The sequence below is a fragment of the Gouania willdenowi genome, chromosome 6, assembly GCF_900634775.1.
Source record: "Gouania willdenowi chromosome 6, fGouWil2.1, whole genome shotgun sequence".
In the NCBI taxonomy this organism is placed as follows: domain Eukaryota; kingdom Metazoa; phylum Chordata; class Actinopteri; order Blenniiformes; family Gobiesocidae; genus Gouania; species Gouania willdenowi.
Genome location: NC_041049.1, coordinates 48,305,361 through 48,326,776, shown reverse-complemented (window position 1 = coordinate 48,326,776; position 21,416 = coordinate 48,305,361). Strand labels below are relative to the sequence as shown.

The window sequence follows — 21,416 nt, the reverse complement described above, 5'->3', positions numbered from 1 at the left end:
ATATTTTATTCCTATATTTTAATCACATCACAAAATGTTTAAAAAAAAGTTAGTACATATATATAGTAGAGGTGTGCATTGCCCTAAATCTGATGTTACGATTCATGATTTGCATGTCACGACACAATGTATCCCGTTATATCCCAATACGATATACATCGCAATTTCAATTTACAAATTTCACCTTTACATGTACAAAATGGTATGAAATGAGAACAAGTAAATGGTTTCAAACTGTCAAATTAAATATTTTCAAAAAAGTTTAACTTTTGCTTCTAGTTCTTAAATGATTAATTATACATTATTTTTAATGAAAAAAACATGTTTTAAAAAATCCATTTAGACATTCTTTGGATCAATACAATAATGTTGCGATATATCGCCAAACACATGTTTTTTTACACCCTTAATATGTAATAGCTCTGCTTCAATGCCTTATTACAGTTTCCATTGCTTTATTGACTAAACCCCGACCAATAGGCCTAAACATCAGGATACAGCAGCTGTTTCCTTTCAACCAGAGAGAGAAATAAATGACACGGCAGAGGCTTCAGAGCTCATTAACTGTAAGGTAATAGGAAAGGCAGAGGGTGTGTTTGAACAATCACAGACACTCTCACACTCATTGCAACCCCAACACCAAACAACAATGGCTTTTAAAGTAATGTGTCATTGTTGGCAGGATGATTCTATTCATGAGGAAACAGAGACAAAAGAATAGCAGAAAACCAGCTTGATGCCGTGCTGCAGATAACGTCACACACAGCGTCTTCTAAAGGCATTCGGAATAATAAAGACACTTTTCTGACCAAATCTCCCAAAACTTTTCAGTTTGGGATACTCATCTCTCTCGTAATGATGTTTGCCCTATTGCCTGTTATGTGCATTTACACCATGTTTTGAATTCCTGAATTTCTATGCACATGCAACCCATGATGTAATCGCAGACAGTGAAAGAAACGCACCAGTTTTGATCTTTGCCAAAAATAGCAAGAGTGCACCGAGTGACCCCTTTGTTGGCAATGCAGATTTGAGCTAACATGATTATTACTCAGCAGTTGGTTTTAAACATGACAGAGGCCGAACGTTAACCACTTGTTAACGGTCGGGCAAATGGGGATGGCTGGCACAAGTAGGTTTTAGGGTTTTAGCCATATATCACAGTGCAGACCAGCTCTGTTCTGTGACCTTAAAACTGATATCCAGAGTTTCTGAGAGGATGTCTCGATGTCCCGCCCTAAACAGCTCTACTTCCTCCCCTGCAGTTTACCAGAAGCCACGCCTCTACTTTTCTGCACTCGTATCGCGTAACATAACAAGGTCGCATTGATATAGGTCTATGGGTCAGGTAAGAGCCAAAATCATATTTACCTGTTTGCTGTTGTGACACATGGCCTTGTTTCCGTGCACAGTTCCACATTCACTTTAATTGACAGTCTCAAAAACAGGAAGTCAAAGCCTATTGGCTGGGCACAGTCGGCTATCGTTTACATTTGTATAGGGGTCTATATGACGAAGGAGGGACTTATATACATTAATGACCACTGGCAGTAGACCATAGTAAAGGTATTTTTTCACATTTCTAAAGAATCATACATAAACATAGATTTCTCAGAAACTCCGGATATCAGCTTTAAGGTCATGTGGAAACAGTGCACAAACCAGTGTCTGGGCCTACAAACGGGAAAATACCTTGGACATTCAAAATAAAGAAATAAAATAAATATGTTTCACTGTTAATCGTGTGGTGTGTCATTGCATTATGAATGGAACGTATATGCAACGCTGTTCCAAAAAAGATTATGATCAAAGATTTTAGCGTACCTTCTTATTTTCGTAAATAATCTGTAGCGTATATAATGTAAAATCAATAACAGCATTAGACTCAATTAACTCTTTCTATTTAGCACATTTGGTATTGTTTCTGGAAGTTTATTAGACAGTTAAATCATCTAAACATGGAAAGATGATAAAACGGAAAAGTGTAATGTGAACCAGAAATAAGTAACATTATTTGGAATATTTTTGAAACAGAAAATCAGAGCCCCTACACAGAGCTATACCGTGCAGCAAATTAAAAAAAAAAAAGATTTATTTTTTTGAATTAAATATATTTTGTTCATTTTGCAAAATCACCACTTCCACCTCGACACTTAAGTTTACGCTTAATCGCTGTTTTTCTATTTAATTGTGGACATCATTCAGTTACTGATGCTGCTAATGGTGGGAAAACAGGTAAAAAGACACAAACAGTAATAGTAAACATGACTTTGTGAAGGCAGAGCTTTGATATTTAAAAACTTTTTGTACAATAGGACCTGGTGTTTATTGCTGAACAACTGTCTGTGTGTATCCAGCGTTTCACACCCTTTTTATAGCTGTGCTCATGCCCAAACATGCTGATAATCTGGTGTTGTGTTATCACACATCCAACGAGTTTAGAGACCGTGATTATGAAATGATAACTTCCTGTTCCTCCTTTCAGTTTTGTTTAATAACAGTCACCTCTATATTTGACAATAATCTTTGTCTTTTCTAGGCCCTTTTTATTGCTGCCCCCTCTGATGGAGTGGATGAGAGTGGCCATAGTTCACGCTGAGCACCGTAAGAGCCTATTGGTGGACAGTGATGATGTCAGACAGACCGCCAGGCTTCTCCTTCCAGGATTGGACTGTGAGCCGAGGCAACTAAAGTAAAAGAGCACAAACACTGTTTCAGAATGGACCAAGTTAACATCTGTTTACTCTATTATCAGCTTTCCAATTCTTTAAAAAAAAAACAGGTTTTTGAAACCAAATCCACATTACTGAGCATTACACTTAGTGACTTTTTACTGACTGCTGAGTGCTATACAATGTGTTGACACTCTGATGACTCCTGGAAAAGAAGAGGTAAAAGTGTGTTCTGCTTTTCTTCCTTTTCTCAGGCCTGAGTGCTGCTTCAGCTCCTTTAAACGTCTGGACACCAAAGCAGCCACAGATAAATTCCACCTGGATTTGGGTTTCCGAATGCTTAACTGTGGACGCACAGATCTCATTGGGCAAGCCATTGATATCCTGGGGCCAGATGGAGTAAACAGCATGGATGATCAAGTGCGTAATCAAACACACTGATAAGCTAATAATAAGCGAAAAATCCTTTGAATTTTTGCATTTGGAGGAATGTACACGTTATAGATAAAGAAATAATGGAGGCCTCATTGATCATAATGTCAAACATTGACTTGAATAAAGATGTAAAATAGGGATTTAGCCGCTCAAAAGTTTCTTTTGATCTCCACTTTCAACTCTCTCAATGACATTGTCAGAAAGGTTGCATTGTGGGATATGGAGTCCTGTAAACAGATGCATATACTGTATATAAATGTTTATAAACAAGTATGAATTTATATGCAATATAAATGAAACCTTAACATGTTATTCAAAAAGAAGACAAAAAGAATCTTGCTGGAATTATTACGTGGAAGTCAAGAAAACTTCAAAGAAAACATCAAAGCGATCAGCAGACGCCTCTGACGAAGACTGGCAGTTGTCAGTCAAAAACCTGTCAGGAGATCAAAGTGAATTTCCTGAGGAACAGTTGTCTGAATAAATGAAACCTTAACATATTATTAAAAAAGATGAAGAATCTTGATGGAATTATAACTATTTTTTAATTCAGTCTTACTGTGAGTTCTTGAGTTTCTTCAAGTGATTTGCTTGACACCATTCCTGTTCTAGCTTGTTACGTGTATTCCCTGTGATATCAACTCACTCAAATTCCTTTTTGTCCAGATTTGGATCTTTCTGTGTAAGCCACATAATCATCCAGTATTGTTTTACCACAACGTTCAGTGAAAACACCAGAGAGTTGGGAAGACACTTTGGCTGAGTTTTTTGGTACAAACATAAGAAATTCACTGTAAGAATGAAGTAAAAACACTTTTATGTATCTGTTTACGGGACTCCACATCCCACAATGCAATTCATCAAACTTTTCTGACAATGTCAATAAACAAAGTGCTTACAGTGGAGATCAAAACTAGCTTATGTGGTGCCATTTTTAGATCTTTGATTTATTGACCCATGAGGCCATACTGTAATACTGCTACACTGGAAACTACAGCAAACTAATGCAGTGTCACTGTGATGGTAATAATAAAACACTGTTCATGTAAACACTGTCCACATGTCCTTTAGGGCATGACTCCTCTGATGTATGCCTGTGCAGCTGGAGATGAAGCCCTTGTCCAGATGTTGATTGATGCAAGTGCAAACCTGGACGTAGCGGTAAACGTGCCTTATTATTTATGTCACATTCTACATTTCTTTGGGGATTCCTGTTGCAATGATGTGTTTTATTTTTTTAGGTTCCACCGTGTTCCTCTAAGCATCCGTCAGTGCACCCCGACAGTCGCCAGTGGGCGGCGCTCACCTTCGCAGTGCTGCATGGACACATCTCTGTGGTGCAGGTGGGACAGTATTACACATGTGCAAGTAAACCATGTGTGGCTTTAGATATGCAAGTGTGTGTGTAAAAAAAATGTGAATTTGTAAAACTTAAACTGTCCTTCACAGTGGACACATCAGGACAAAAACAAGAGCTTTCACATATAACTGATTTATACAGTATGGAAGTCACTGACAATATCCAAGTAATAAATGACAGCTATTAGTACCTGCAGGGTCTCCACCTAAAAATAATCATTTTTTATGTACGTAATTTAGGGGAATGTTGTGTTATTTTTAGTGAGAAATTGACTAAATTCCACAATTTGCAAATGAAACTCAGTGTAGTCGTGATAAAAACATGGGTAAAATGTGAGCCCCTGATGATGATGTGAAGTTTTTGTAGTTGGAGGAACTTAGAATTCTTCAACTGAATCATTGATTCATGTTTTACTTTGTCCTGCGGGTCTAATTAATTGAACGCTCTAAAGCTCCTGTGTCAACTCAAGGCCTGGGGGCCAAAGTCAGGCATTTTAGAGCATCTAATTTGGCCCGCTGGAGAAAGTAAAAAATAACAGAGAAAAAAACATGAATTATTGTGTAAATAATCCAGTTGTAGATGGACAAATTCAGCAATTTAATGAAACTCCAGTATATTTTTATGGGCTTGCATGTTTCCTTTGTTTATACCACATACTATTAAGATATGATTACTATTTCAACAACACATCATCAGTGAAATAAAACTAACCTGTCTCTTAGACTGTCTAATCCCAGTTCACGTTTCCTATTAGTGGCTGAACAATCCAACGTTTGGTGAATTCTGCTTCACAATGAACTCAAGCTGTGCAAAGAACTACATTTTTTCCGCAAAATTTGCAATTTCTCACAAGCAATTGCACAAAATGTCAACATTAAATTATAGAAAAATTGGTGACAAAATCAATATTTTTTTAAGTGAATTGAACTGATATTGAAATCTAGGACACAATGATCTTAAAAAACTATAATCTGCTTCCCATTTGAGATCAAACTGGTCCGTATTTGACCCCTGAACTAAAATGAGTTTGACACCCCTGCTCTAAAGGGTCGGGTTTGGCCCCCGGGCCTCGAGTTTGACACGTGCTCTACATTGTACCTCACTAACTGTTGACAGAAAGTCATCCTTTCAAATTTGCCCCGACAAATATGAGGTCATGAGTGGGAACGAAAACGTCCGACATTGTTGAATTGAACAGATGTGCTTGTGCAGCTCCTGCTGGATGCCGGGGCCAACGTGGAGGGGGCGGCGGTCCGTAACGGACAGGAGAGCACGGCCAACACCCCGCTGCAGCTGGCCTCAGCAGCAGGTGGGCCAAAGGACACACACACACACACACACACACACACACTCACTTCACAGCACTGGGCACAGCTAATGTGAAGAGTGTTTTCTGACTTAAAGTAGGTCTGTGGTCTGATCTGATTCACAGCCATTAAATGACAGCTTTCCTCTAAATTATAGAGGCACAAAGTCTGTGGGAAGGAAAGCAGGAAAAAAAAAAGTTTTCCACTTAAACAACAGTTTCATTTTTTTATTACCCCTTCACTCTGCTACATGTTTTAAAGCCCACCTGGAGTAATACACAACTTAGTAATGCATTGTGAAGAGGGTAAAGAGAGGAAATGATGACAGCAGAGAAATCCAGTCTGAGGTTGTTTTACTGCTGCACATACTGTACACTGTAAACAGAGCCATGTGGTTTTTGTTCCTGAAGAGTTCCAATCTTTCAGTTTGATTTTCTTTAAACAAGTTTAAAATGGACTCCAGGGATCTCTACACATCCATGTGCTGAGGAAGTGCATAGTAATCAGATTAGATGATGCATTTGCAGCTTTGATTAGTTTGCTACTTAACCCACAGCTGTATATCCCAATTCAACTTTTTCACTTTCACACATGATCCCGATATTGCAGCCCTGAGTATTGTCCGATATCAATCTGATATCAGCATGAATCATACATACTTTTATGACTTATTTTGTAGTGTAGACTATGGGAACAATAGTCAGCGACAGTAGATGGAAGAAAAACTGACCCGTTTATGATTAACCAATGAGTTGCATACATTTTAAAGGGGACATATTATGAAAAATTCACTCTTGCGGCCACTTGAGTGTCCACACGGCACACAAAATATGAAATAAATCCATCCAGTCATTTGTTTGTGGTTTGTGTCAGTCTTACAACACAGAGAAAATGGCTCCATTTCAAATTTTTCACATTTGTGATGTCACAAATGAAATCGAGAAAGAAAATAACCTCCCCTTCGCTGGTAACTCCACCCATGGACTCCACCCCCTACCTAATTCAAATGTTTGTGAAAGTCCGCAATTGTTTGTCTCGCTGGTGAAGGAGCGATAGCTACCAGTAAAACTAAATACAGAACTGCTGCCGGTGAAACGCCTCCACAGTGAACATACACTGTAGTGTTAGCACTATTTGTTCATGCGGAGGTGTACTCTTGTGGTTGAGCGCATCGGTGAACCTGTTATATCGCCTCATATTTCTGATCTGATGTGTTTGCGACACAATGCGACGCAGCTGTTGGAGAAAACAAATGATTATCACCTTAAATGCACTATTCCTGTAGTTAGAAGAGCAGAGGAGGAGGAGAAAGTGATTTAGCATCTTTAGTTTGAATGACTGCTGCTGCTACTGCTGTGAGACCCTAAAGCGCTAAGATGGACTCACTTGTGTTCAAATTCAGATTCAGGTTCAGTTACATCCCGACCAAGAAACATGAAAGAGAATAACATATCACATGGGGGACAGGTATGGGAGTACTGGGGAGCAGCCACAAGAGAAATGCTCCGTTTTACTGTAATGTGCAGTTTTTTGCCTGAAAACAATAACAACGGTGTGTGGATAGCAAAAATAAAATCACTTTGGTGATCATTGATCACCCTGTCAAAGAGCGAGACATGAAGTGAGTGAGCGACTATACACACGCCCACTCATGAATATGCAGAAGTACGCCCCTAAATGGCCCGATTTCAGAACGGTTCTGAAAGTGACTTTTTAGAGGGCTAAAACTCTGGAAAACAGGGAAAATAAACCTCAAATACTATGTTTTGGAAGTTCTTAGAACAAATGGAGATGGGTGAAAAATTGCATAATATGTCCCCTTTACCCTTATATATGACAATATTCTATAATTAGATTTAATAATTAAAAAAATAAATAAGAACACCCTGAAAAATCACCCAATAAATACAATAAAAACAAAAAAAACATATTTTTAAAGTGCAAATCAACCACATTTTAAGACCCTTAAAAATAAACTCAAAATCAATAAAAACAATTAAAACAAATTTGAAAGTGTAAAATAATTCAAGTTCACTTCAGTTGTTTTTGTTTGTTTGTCGGTACCAAAAATAACCGATATAATAAAAATATTTCTGACTTCAACTTTTATCCTTTCGATAACTGATTTAACGATAAGGTTGTAGAGCCAATATACATTTTCATTGTACAAAAGTCATGAAAAATGTTGAAGTTTCAAGCTAGAAATTATAATACAGCATGAAATAGATGATATATAATAGTATTTTTTCTATTTCTGACTACTGTAATACTGGGTTTATCATAAAAAAAAAGTAAATCTAAAGTTCTCATTAACTCTTTAAATAATTTGGTAGAATACAATATTTTATAAACCATGTACAAAACTCATGTTACCTGCAAATCTGCATAAAAAAATAATTACAAGGGAAAGTAATTATAACTCGCGAGGAATATAGATATTCAAGAAGAAAGAAAAAAAATTGAGAACAGTGACAAAAGAAAGGTGCATTTCAGTTCAGGAGGATCAGACTGTGGAACAATGAAAAATGTATTATGTTGAAGACAGAAGTGTAACTGTATTGTGGTTTTTAATGAGTTGGGACAATGACTGCTTTGCCTTTGTTTAATGTAATTCTTTTTTTATGGAGGGGCAGAAGTTTTACTTCTTTCTGCTCCTTTTCATTCATCTTTTTCTTCTTTTTTTCAATGTGGAGGAGAAATAAATTTGTGTCAATGTTTGAATGACTTAAATAAGAGAACAAACAAACAAACTTGTGTGTCTTTGAACAACAGAATGTTGAAAGTCATAGATGAAGAACATGAAGTAAACTAAAAGTGAAACTGAAGTGATTTTTTTTGTGCTGAGCTTTGAACTTTTATCTGTGTGTGTGCGTCACAGGCAACTATGAGATGGTGAGTTTGCTGCTGGCACGGGGCGCCGACCCTTTGTTTAAAATCCATGAGGGAAACACGCTCACATCCTCGCTCTATGAAGACATGAACTGCTTCAGTCACGCGGCCGCACACGGACACAGGTACCCGTCCATCTGTCTGTGAGCAGCACAATACGGGGCTGGGCCAGTGTTTACGTTTGGTGTCCTCGGTCTCACTCTGAGCAACAGTCCGTCTGTCTTCAAACAGCAGCTGCTGGTGTAAACATGTCCACCTGTCCATGTGTGAACACAATGTAGACCCCACACTTCACATTCCACATTAAAGGGGGAACACATTATAGAATCAGGGTCACAGAACAGCTATGGCTCTAATTAATCATAGCTAATTTCCTCCTTTTCTTCCACTTGTTGATCTTGTTAGAAACGTGTTGAGAAAGCTGCTGACTCAGCCCCAGCAAATCAAAGAGGATGTCCTGTCCCTGGAGGAGATCCTAGCTGAAGGGGTGGAAGATGAGATGGCTGGTATTTGCCCCTTCCTCCCTCTGCCCCCCCTGCAGAGCCCCTCCAATGGCCCCGTGGCCCCCCCTGAGGGCGGAATACCACGACTCTGCAAGGCTAAGATGAAGGCTCTGCAGGAGGCCGGATACTACAGCGCTGAACACGGATATCTGGACGTCACAATGGAGCTGCGTGCGATGGGTAAAAATGATAAAAATAACAAGAAAAATGTGAATTGCCACGATAATGCAAGTGGAAATGCGAAAAATAGTTGCCCACTCCTTTGGCTGTATGTGTTTATTGTCAGTGAACACAAGTGTTTACACATTACCAAAAGCTTAGATTGTAGGCAGTTCTCATAGGGAATAAACACCATTGTTTAGTTTTTGAAAATTTAACAAACATTTATTTAGAGTCAAAGTGACAGACATTGTGCAGGTTCCACTTGATGATAACGCAAATGAAGGTAGAAGCTGATCACGCTGAGATAAAGCTGCATAGAAGTCTCAGGGTAAAAGTTCTGCATTTTGACTGATTTTTAAAGAGCCACAGAATATGTTGTCCTATGACAATCTGACATCTGAAACCAGATTCTGAAAGATTTGACTCTCTACTTTCATTAGAATTAGCATTATTTTGTTTCTAGCTTGTTTTGTACTTTCATAATCAGCAGTTGAATAGAGACAAATTTCACACCAATCGACAGTTTGTGACAAAAAGTTGAGAAAAACGTCTTTTTCTGAAAAAACCTATTAGTGACTTTGAAGCATTTTTTTTTTTTTGCTTTAGTGACACCTCAACATTAGTTTCCTTCTATAAAACAACACTGAGACGGGCGTTTGATGGCAAAATTATTATTATTTTGCTATCTAGGTCAGAGGTGAATGGATTTTTTTCTGTATTTTGCCCATCCTCCAAGTCTCTCCCCCCGTCATTCTCCACACAACTTCCTCCTTCCCCATTTTTTTGATTGTTTTCTCTCACCATCGCAGTAGTTACATCTCAATAGTCCACTTAGTTCTACACATGCCCTGCTAGAGTGTGCGCTGCTGTGAGCTTCAGCATCAACTCTTGTGGCGCCATTTTCTCGTGTCTTGTAAACTTTTTTCCTCTCCCTCTGAGCTCTGCCCATCATGGGTGATCTCTCATCCAAAGGTGTGCTGCTGCCACCAACATGTCACTACATCATTGTACAAGTTAGATATTCACCGGAGAGCTTCGTCACACTGTCTCCGAACAACCCCAGCCAAAAAACACAATTCACGTCTATAGACATGAATGTCACTCAATGAGTTAAGAGTAAAAGTGTTAGCATTTTATAAATTTAATAGCAGCATTACCACTAAGCATTGGAACATTTTGATGTTTGAATGGTGTAGATTGGTGAATAATCGGCTGAGTAATAGCAGGTGAAAATATGGTCGGAAGAATAAGAAAAAAATTGGATCTTAAAAGTGGGCATTCTCACAATAAAAATCATGGACTTTGTTTTACTGTTCCCCTCAAACACCAAACACATCTCCTATGTGTGTGTGTGTGTGTATAAGCAGGCGTGCCGTGGAAGCTCCACGTGTGGCTGGAGTCTCTCCGTTGTGCGCAGCAGCGCTCCAGGACCGGAGTCACACTCTCCCTCCTCAGAGAGTTCACCACGATCCGTGAAGAGGATTACTGTGAGGAGCTGGTGTCTGTGGGCCTGCCGCTGATGTTTAGCATCCTGCGTAGCACCAAGGTAGGAGCACACACATCCTGGCCCGCACGTCTATGCTCTGAGTGCAGTGGAGTGAGGTGTTGGTGATAGAAATGTGTTCCTTCTCTTTCAGAACGATTCCGTCCTACAGCAGCTGGCAGTCATTTTTTGTCACTGCTTTGGCCCCGCCCCTCTTCCAGCCGTCCCTGAGGTGAAGGCCACGCTTTCAGCACAGTTAGGTAAGGATGGATACACAGCAGAATGCTCCAACAAGACTGTGTGTGACCAGCCATGTTTTTCTTGCACCTCAAAAACAACCATTTTTAATTGATTTTAATTTTGTTTTTCTGGGAAAAACATCAACAACTAAAAACATTTTTCATTATTTAGGTAATTTGTTGTTGTTGTTTTTGGTTCTTTATAGAAAAATAACATGACTAAGTTCTTGTAATGCTAACTCTTCAAATATAGGATTTAAATATTTTTAAAAACAATTTTACTTTGAAAAAAAAAAATATTTATATATATATATATATATATATTGCAAAGTGCATGTTTATGAAAATTACACTTTGTCATTTCCTGCTTTTTTATGTAAATTGTTGTATATAACTTTGGTTTTTTGTAAACTTGTACATATGTTTATCAAAATTGTGCTTTATATTTGCATTACATTTCATCAAATCGGTTTGTTAAACGTATTTGTGTCTTTCACAGTTGTTTTTGTGTGATTTTAAGATTAAGTTTATACATAATGTCAAAATCAAAAGTAGTCAAAAACAGCCAGTTCTAGCCTGGACTCCAGACGGTTAATGCAATTCATTTGTTACATTTCTTTATTGAATTTACTTAAACTCTCATGTTGTATTAAAAAAAGAGAAAAAATGAAAAACATGTGGGATTCTTTCCAATTATACATAGAAACCAAAGGAATTTGGCTTTTTTTCATCCTCCCTAAAAGGCTTTTATTCTTCAAATGCATGTTTGATGGTTTTTTTTGAAGCTGAAGTCGTTTTCTGAAGCAGAGAAGCGTTTAAACTTTAGCGTGTCTGCTTTACGTCATACTTTGTGAATCCTTTGTATTCCGCTCCATGTGGTGAATTTATGCTTCTTCACATTTGTGTTGGTGGTTAATAGAAGCAGTCCTGTCTCCTCTACTGTCATCAACAATCCCTTAGTTACAATACGAGCTGTGGTTTATAGTAAATATATTAATGGGTTGGATCTCTGATGTCATTTGTAAGTTTATAACAGTAACATCAAGAGAACTGAATTTCTCATCTTTGTTCTTCTCGTTCCCTGTGGATCAAAGACAGTGACTTTCCTTTGAAACCTTTATTTCTCTGTCAGTTATTTGTGTTTCGAGCTGGTTTTTGGTTTTTCCTGTTCTTAGGTTGTATTTCATTAACACTGTTGGATTTTATCTTTTCTTTTCTGCAGATCCTCACTTTCTGAATAACCAGGAGATGTCAGACGTGACCTTTGTGGTGGAGGGAAAACCATTTTACGGACACCGAGTGCTTCTGATCACTGCGTCTGACAGGTGTGTTTCACACATAAGACACACTTTAAAGCAGGAGCCGAATATAAAATGTAATATTTTTTTTTTCTAGTTTTAAGTCTCTGTTGGCGTTCTCTGGACCAGATGGAGGATCTAACAAGGAAGTTGAGATCCAGGATGTAAAGTACAACATTTTCCAAGTAAGAACTGTTGATTTAGTCACATTTCAATCAAACAAAACTGTCTCTTAAGATCCTGGACACGATAAATATCAGATAATGTTTTGCACATTGCATTGTGGGATGTGAAGACGGATGCATGGGCATTTTTCCGTCATTCTTACCCTGATTTTTTTAGTTTCTTTGCTTTCGTTGACTCTATTTTGGTTGAGATTTGTTCCCTGGTATTCATTTTCAGATGGACTCAGATGTTTCTGTGTAAACCCCAACATAAACATCTGTTGTTTTGCTGCAGTTTTCAGTGAAAACACCAGAAATGTGTTGAGAAGTCACGTTAGCAAACAAATCACAAAAGAATGAAGTAAAAAAAAATGTCTATGCATCTGCCTACGGGACTCCACATCCCACAATGCAATGTGTGAAACTTTCCCAAAACTGTCAGTAAGAGAGTGTTCACAGAGGAGATCAAAACAAACTCAGAGTGATATTTTTCATTCTTTTAACATCATTTTTTAAAGCAAATGATCTTTGATGTATTGATCTATGAGGCCTATACTATCTTATCTGGTTAAAAAAAGTTTACCTACAGAAGCTTTAAATAAATCCTTTGTCCTCGGTGCAGATGATGATGTCATACCTTTACTGCGGAGGAACAGAGTCACTGAAAACCAACGTGCCTGACTTGTTAGAGGTGAACGCCGACTTTCATTCTGTGTATAATCGAGAGCACGAGTTAGGATTTTATTTTTCATCATTACTTAAGTGTTGTTTCTGTTTTTTCCTTTAGCTGTTGGCAGCTGCTAATCAGTTCCAGCTGGTGGCGCTACAGAGACACTGTGAACTCATCTGCTCACATCACATTACCCTGGAGAACGCAGTCAGCATCTACAAGACAGCCAAGGTAAGACCAAGCCCAGTCCCTGTGCACAGTGGAGTGTGTGGGGGGCTGTAACCGGACCATAACCCGACTGTTACCTGTCTGTAACCTGACTGTACCTTGACTGTAACCTGTCTGTAACCCGACTGTAACCGGACTGTAAAAGGACTGTAACCCGACTGTAACCCGACCGTAACCTGACTCCTACCGGACCGTAACCCGTCTGTAACCTGACTGTACCTTGACTGTAACCTGTCTGTAACCCGACTGTTACCGGACTGTAAAAGGACTGTAACCCGACTGTAACCTGACTGTAACCCGACCGTAACCCGGCTGTTACCCAACTGTAATCTGACCCTAACCCAACTGTAACCTGACTCCTAACCGGACCGTAACCCGACTGTAACCTGACTGTAACCCGACTGTTACCTGACCGTAACCCGACCGTAACCCGGCTGTTACCCAACTGTAATCTGACCGTTACCCAACTGTAACCTGACTCCTAACCGGACCGTAACCCGACTGTAACCCGACCGTAACCCAGCTGTTATCCAACTGTAATCTGACCGTAACCCAACTGTAACCTGACTCCTACCGGACCGTAAACCAACTGTAACCTGACTGTAACTGGACTGTAACCCGGCTGTAACCCAACTGTAACCTGACTCCTACCGGACCGTAACCCGACTGTTACCTGACCGTAACCCGACCGTTACCCAACTGTAATCTGACCGTAACCCAACTGTAACCTGACTCCTACCGGACCGTAAACCAACTGTAACCCGACTTGGCTGTAACCTAACTGTAACCTGAATCCTACCGGACTGTAACCTGACCGTAACCCGACTGTAACCCAACCGTAACCTGACTGTAACTCGCCTGTAACGTGACTGTAACCTCACTCTAACCTAACCATACCCCTACTGTAACCCAACCATAACTCTATTGTACCCCTACTGTAACCCAACCATAACTCTACTGTACCCCTACTGTAACCCAACCATAACTCTGCTGTACCCCTACTGTAACCCAACCATAACTCTACTGTACCCCTACTGTAAGCCAACCATAACTCTACTGTACCCCTACTGTAACCTGACTGTTGTGATGTTCTCGCCTCAGGCTCATGCTTCCGTGGAGCTGTGCTCGTTCTGTGAAGGTTACTTCCTGCAGCAGATGCCGGCCCTGTTGGAAAGAGAAAGTTTCCGGAGTCTTCTGCTGGGAATCCCAGGAACGCGACAGGGAAGCAATACGTCGGCGCTCGCTCACAGCAGAGGTGACTCACCTATGGAGGAGCTGGAGGCCACGCTGGCTCAGCGTCTGCGCTCACTCTGTATCACCTCCCGCGTCTGAAGACAAAAAACTAAAGAGGACGGTCTTTGTTTGGTACCTGATCCAGAATCAGATCTGTTAGAGCTGGCCTACAAACCATCTGATTTCTGAGGAGGAAACTGTAATAACTAAAAATGCATGGACACTGCTGCCCTCTAGTGGACACAATGCATCTTTGCAGTAGAGATTGTGACTGAAGTGTTAAAGGATGGAGCGAGGCGGCCACGCTGGACTTTTGGCTTTGTACTCAAACGTAATAATGCAGAGTGGGAGGAGTCAGTGCTTCCTGCACAAATGTAAGCTTTAGATTAACATTGTGCTTCATAATGTGACTGTTTTTCTTTAATAATATGACTAGAAAGATTGCTTTTGATGGACATTTTCTATTTAATGAGAAAAGCTATGTGAGAGTATTTAATAGGGTGTTCCCTTTTTTATTTTGTTTTTTTGACACATTTTCTGCTGATGAATATCATCAATTTGTTGGGTACTCTAACAGGTGATTAAGATCATAAATGTTAAGGTTTAACAGCAGGTTTACAAGCAGAGCAACATACGACCAGATCTGTTTAAAACTGATTATTGGAATAAACCTGGTCAAATGAATCTTGTGTTTTTTACTGGGATTTAACGGTTGAGGGTTTTGGTGTAGACTCAACTGAAATCTGGATCATTCCACATGCAAATACTCTTAGATGAAATACAGCCAGCTTTCTGTGTCCTGTACATGTCCAACTCAAGGCCCGGGGACCAAAAAAGGCTCTTAAGAGTATCAAATATGGTCAACAGGAAAAAAGTTCAAACTTGTTTTCTCTAATTCAGTTACCGATAATGCAATCCCTCTGAATTCATGAATTAAAATATTTACAGGGCTCACAATTGATTTTTTATTTTAAAATCCTGCAATTTTGCACAAACAATTACACAAAACTGCCATAAACTATACAAAAATGTAACCAAAAAAAAAAATCAAGAAATTTTGAAGATCCTGCAGGGACTGCGATGTGTTATTTATTGCTATGTATATTATATACTGTCAGTTAAATGCAGTATTGCACACTAGGGAGTCAGAGTGCAATAACATTGAAATTGCTTTTGAGTTTGACAGACCCGCTGTACAGGCAGTGAATCAATTCATCATAGTCTCACATTCATTCTCAAAGTTGCTATGACTACAGTAACCCTTGCATAAATTCCTTATCTATACTTCCCTAGAATTATGAGCACAAACCTCAACACTGAGATGTGCCATCACCAACGTCTGCACAAACAGTCTAAAATACACTGCATAGGAATGTATAAGCAAACAATGCAATGGTGAGAAAAAAGATTACTCCACAATACATTCCTTAATGTGAGTCTATCACAGAGCAAACACTATATATATTTACACATCTGTTCACATCTTTCTAATTCACTGACCCTAAACCCAACCAAGCACAGGAAAACATGTTATGAATCTAAATGACCCCAGTATTATACATTATACCACTTTATATGTTTGTATATATTATTGGTTATTTTTAAATTCTCAATTTCAACATTTAATCAACAAAGTATTGACCTTTATTACATCAGTGAAAGTACAGACACTCCTGGTTGAAAAACTACTGCAAGTAAAAGTAACTCAGTCACGATATTACTTCAGTGAAAGCACTGAAATATTAGCAGAAAAACACAATTATACAAATTCAAAATAATTTCCATCTCCATAAATAATAACACTGATGCACAATATGTTCTGTTTATAGTACAGTAATAAAACTAACACTGTGGTGATTAATTAACTACTATGACATTTAGCTGTTCATTACGCAAATAAACATGAGTGAGTTTAATAAATGAGCTGCATTCAACAATACAGTAAAATATGTAATAACAAAAAAACCAAAACATTTTATCACTTGTAGAAACATTTCAGTCTTATTAGGTATATTTAAACAAACACTAAAGAAAAAATACAATGTCTTTTTTATAATTATTTTTGCTTTCAATTATGAATTACTTTTGGTTTTAAAAACATGGGCCTAAAACACGGCCATGGATACTTAGGTCAAGTATCTTCATCCTTCCTGGGGTCAACCTCTGCTAACGCGACTTTCCATAAAAATAACAAAAAAATACTATGCCTTGCTCTGATTGGCTGTTGCATTGACGAGCATGTGAAATGAAAGGTTTGGTAGAACTGGGACAAACCTTATCAGGATCAACGCAAACTTATTTTTGAATCAGAACTGAAGCAATGAAAACACCTGAGCTGACGGGAGAGAAAAAGTACTGAGTGACTATAGAAATACAGTGGAAAAAGTACAATATTTGTCTTTCATATGTAGTGTAGAGTAATAGTAATTAAGTAAAGCATAGAAATAGTACTTTGTTACCATTACTCAGAGGTGGCAAAAGTACTAGTCTGCAGTACTCAAGTAAAAGTATAGATAATAATAAAAAATGACTCTGGTAAAAACCTTGACTGAAGTAATCTTCAATAATAAGAATAATAATTCCATACTTTTTATTTTTTTTAAGAACTAGTAAATACTGATACATGGAAATACATGAAATCTTTATCCTTTAAACACCTGGAAAATTAAGCACTCATAATAGTTTGTAAATAAAATGTATCAAGAAAAAAAAAGTGCAAATGTTCAGTTAAACTTAGAGCAGCTTTGAGTTTAAATTAACATTTTTGTTAGTTTAGTTTTTCTACGTAGTGACGCATCTTCGAAGGTCTAAAAGTAACGAGCTGATTTTATGAAATGTAGAGAAGAAAGTACAGATATTTGTTTGCAAAAAACTACTTACTGTAAGTACAGTCAAAGTATTTGTACTTTGTCACCTCTGCCACTACTGAACCTGTAGGAGCTTCTTTGTTAATCTTTTTAAAACAAAGACAAACACTCGGTCACTGAATGAGTTTATTTGTTTTAGCACTGTAGATGCTCACAGTTTTGTAATGCGGGGATTACATCAGTCAGTTGTTCCTGCTCTGTTGAAAGGCCTGACTGGGCCTTAGAATCATCGGATGTCCTTTAGTGCTGCTAGCTTCCCGTTGTAGAAAACAGAACGAAGGGTGAGCTGTTTCCTCTGCTACCAGGGGTAGAGAGAACAGCACACCTCCTGCACAAAGAGGGAGGTACAGAGTAAAGGAAGCATTGTGCACAGCAATATAAACAGGAAGAGGAAGGTAAAGATCAGCAGGAGCAAAAAGAACAAAAGGAAAAAGTAAAGAAGGCCAGAAGTAGAAGCAAAAGTGGGTGAAACGTGAAGGACAGAGAGTTTGGGTCCAAAAGTCCAGGGGCGTGGATCAGAATTTGATTTTCATTCAACACTCATTACATCTAAGGTTTGACTCACCAGGGTGGTTGACTAGACCCCTTGAACACCCCCAGGTAGTATGTAGTATAAAACTGTGGTATCAGCTTTGTACTAGAAGTCATTCTATCGTAGCCTGGCAATAAGCCACACCCTGTAATGCCGACGTTTCTGCTCATTCCCTTGGTTAATAATAATAATAGCCATTCAGAGCCGTAGAGAAAGAAGCAAAACAAACATGGTGCCCGCAACGAAGACAACGCCATTCTCCTCTGCCAGCTCCGTTTAGGGTAAAAATATTTACTTCCAGGCTAAACGCCTGTATTAAACACTGAATAATGGAAGGAGATTAGGATGATTTCAGGCTAATTCTTTAGACAAGTGGTTCTCAACATTTTGTGAAATAAATAAAGGTGCGTTCAGTTAACTTACAATTCTATTGGCATACTGTACGTTTGGCATAAAATGGAATAGTGAATGAATTCTCCGCCATCAAAATGTAGCGGAGCAGTAAAATAGGGTTCACAAAACTGCTAATATTTTCACTAATATTCTACCCATTTTAAAGTCTTTTGATATCAGGATGAACAGGTGATAGATTATCAAACATTTAAGCAGTTTACTTCATTTTGATGAAAAATATCTGTCCCGTTACTATTTGACCTGAAATAATCTCATAAGTAGGTAAACATGTAAAACAATAAAAAGTAAAGTGTGCTTGCACAGTTGAAGGTGGTCCAACTGGTACCAAAATAATTCAAATTGGTTCATTATTGACCAAGAAATGCTGAGTTATGTTACCCCTACCCCACATTTGGAGTGGCCGCCCAAGTCACCATTGTCTATAGAAGGGCTTTGAGCACAAAGCAGATAGCACAGTTTGAGACTACATACTACCTGGGGGTGTTCTAGGGGGTCTACTCAACCACCCTGGCAAGTCAAACCTTAAATGTAGTAAAAGTTGAACCAATTCAATTTTTAGAGGTGATAAAGGAATTATCTCCTGGAGAGAGAGAGAGGGAGTGAGTTTGGCGTGGAACAATAACACTAAAGCCATGCAAAGAAAAGCTCATGTCTGACATGCACACAGCAATACAAGCTAAAAGCGTAGAGTGGGACTTCCCAGCACTGCCAAGAAGACAATCAACCACCCCCACCCCCCACCCCCCACGTGGTTTGTCTGTCTATGTACAAAGAGAAGAAGCAGATCCTTCTGCTCAGGCCAGGCCTTCACCCACAAGATGATCATCAAACTGACAAATATCAATAGAAGAGAATGTTCCCTCTGCAAAAAGAGGCTACTACTACATTCTTATGTTACTGGTAAAGTCTTTTTCTGCACCAGTTTGCACAAACTGGTTTTTTTCCCTCGACGGAGAAATCACGGAAGAGAGTTTTTATATCATTCTGTTAAAGTCAGAGGGAATGTTTCCTCCAGCATCCCATTTTACAAACACATGAGAGGGTAATAAATAACATTCAACTGACCTAACAGCTTTGTTCAATATAAATAGTCAAGTTATAATAAATTAGGAAATCAAAACAGTCAGATGAACAAACAAGAATAATAAATACAGACAATACAAAAATATCCACAGTTTGCATTTGTCACTGATTTTTTTTGTTGCTCTATTTCTACTGCTGGTAAGTTGGACGGAGAGGTGGAAAAAAAGGGGGAGAGTTCTGCGTACGGAAGGAGAACAGGAACGTTTGGTCGGACACAGACACGTGATCGAGTAACAAAAAAATACATGGGATTTAAAATGACAGGAAGTTCCTGTTTGTAGCTAAACATTGTGTCACAACTAGACATTTCATTTCATTTCATTTCATTGTTTTGTTTTTTACATAAGAAATGATATCAGTCTGTACAACAGAATAAATCATTCATTTTAAATACCCACGATCCCACAGAAACCCCGCCCACAAACCCCAACAACCCTCGACGGTTGTTCCATCTCCTCCCGTCGCCTCCGAGCGCAGGTCCTCGGAAAATCCCGATCCCAGTCCGTCTGCAGCCCCAGATTAAATTCAGATTAAGACTAACAAAGTCAAACTCCTCACAAAGAATACATTAAAATGCAAACTAATACAATCCAGTGAGCGCCAGATCCTCTTCAGTCTATCCTTGGATCGTCTCTACATCACAAAAGGTTTTTTCTGTGCAAACTGGAACTGTGCACGGATGCGCGTGTGTGTGTGTTGTAAAGAGTTTTTGTCAGTGTATTTGGCAAATCCTTTGATCCAATTAACAAAAGCTCCCGACGATCAAACAGAACAAACGTGCTGGTCGGTGACAGGGAGTGTCAGACGTGTGTGTGTGTGTGTGTGTGTGTGTGCGTCTACTGAGGGGGAACATTTAAGGATTTTCTATTTCTACTGAGGGCAGAGTTGGAGCAGGTGGAGGCGGAGGAGGAAGATGAAGGTAGAAGTCGAAGTGAAAGGTCTGTTTCCATAGTAACCACCTCTTCCTCCTCCCCACCTCTAAAAGTAGTCCTCCGTTGACGAACGTCTGTCTCTCTCTCTCTCTCTCTCTCTCCCGGTGTACTGGGGGGAGGGGATGGACAGGGGGTGGGGGTGTGGCAGGCTGAGGGAGTACGGGTGGAGCAGGTGGAGGAGAAGGAGGAGGAGGAAGAGGAGGAGCCTAATAGGTTTTCTGGATAATCCCTGGTATCAGAAACACATCAGGTCACAACAGACGTTAGCAGCAGAAAAAAATCAAGAGAAGAAACTAACAGGAAGTTAAAGGAGTGGGGGGGGGGGGGGTCGGTAATGATGGGGTGATGACCAGTGTTGATTTAGTTTTAGTCAGTCTTTTGACTAAAATATAACTTAGTCCTGATGACTAAATTTGGCCTAAAACTATTTCAGTTATTGTCTGATTTTAGTCGAATAAATCTGTTAAAGATGAAAGATTATTTTACTATTATCAATCTGATTATGGGATGTTAATGTTTGTAAATATACACAGATAAATAGATGAATGCATGGCTTCTTAAACGTGGGGTCATGACCCCACGTGGGATTGGATGGAAATGTCCAATAATAAGAAAATATATGTTTTAAAGTTTTTGAATAAAACATATTTTTTAATTTTCAATTTTATTGAATTTATACATTATCTATTGTCATTTATCTATTTTGCACAATTACATTAAAAAAACCAATACATAATATCACAGAAATAGATGCACTGTGCAGGAAGAGGCAGAATGCTGAAAAAGCTTAAATTATTATTTTTCCAAATTAAAACACACACACACGCACGCACGCACGCACGCACGCACGCACGCACGCACGCACGCACACACACACACACACACACACACACACACACACACACACACACACACACACACACACACACACACACACACACACAC

The 21,416-nt window shown here is 39.0% G+C and overlaps 2 protein-coding genes across 3 annotated transcripts in view; one reads left to right on the top strand and one right to left on the bottom strand.

The window, feature by feature from the left end:
• The window catches only part of abtb2b (ankyrin repeat and BTB (POZ) domain containing 2b), a 67,350-nt gene extending 52,023 nt beyond the window's left edge, over positions 1 to 15,327 (top strand). The window contains exons 4-17 of the mRNA XM_028449757.1: positions 2,540 to 2,692; positions 2,927 to 3,092; positions 4,179 to 4,268; positions 4,349 to 4,450; positions 5,680 to 5,776; positions 8,653 to 8,788; positions 9,069 to 9,346; positions 10,696 to 10,874; positions 10,966 to 11,071; positions 12,273 to 12,375; positions 12,446 to 12,533; positions 13,135 to 13,203; positions 13,300 to 13,413; positions 14,512 to 15,327. Of these exons, the coding sequence (XP_028305558.1) occupies positions 2,540 to 2,692; positions 2,927 to 3,092; positions 4,179 to 4,268; positions 4,349 to 4,450; positions 5,680 to 5,776; positions 8,653 to 8,788; positions 9,069 to 9,346; positions 10,696 to 10,874; positions 10,966 to 11,071; positions 12,273 to 12,375; positions 12,446 to 12,533; positions 13,135 to 13,203; positions 13,300 to 13,413; positions 14,512 to 14,742 (1,912 nt within the window). The 3' untranslated portion in view covers positions 14,743 to 15,327. The remainder of the gene's footprint in view (positions 1 to 2,539; positions 2,693 to 2,926; positions 3,093 to 4,178; positions 4,269 to 4,348; positions 4,451 to 5,679; positions 5,777 to 8,652; positions 8,789 to 9,068; positions 9,347 to 10,695; positions 10,875 to 10,965; positions 11,072 to 12,272; positions 12,376 to 12,445; positions 12,534 to 13,134; positions 13,204 to 13,299; positions 13,414 to 14,511) is intronic.
• A 2,295-nt stretch (positions 15,328 to 17,622) lies between these two features.
• Positions 17,623 to 21,416, bottom strand: part of brsk2a (BR serine/threonine kinase 2a) — a 234,185-nt gene continuing 230,391 nt past the window's right edge. For both annotated transcript variants that reach the window (XM_028449925.1, XM_028449928.1), the window contains one exon: positions 17,623 to 20,700. In XM_028449925.1, the coding sequence (XP_028305726.1) occupies positions 20,678 to 20,700 (23 nt within the window). In that variant the 3' untranslated portion in view covers positions 17,623 to 20,677. The remainder of the gene's footprint in view (positions 20,701 to 21,416) is intronic.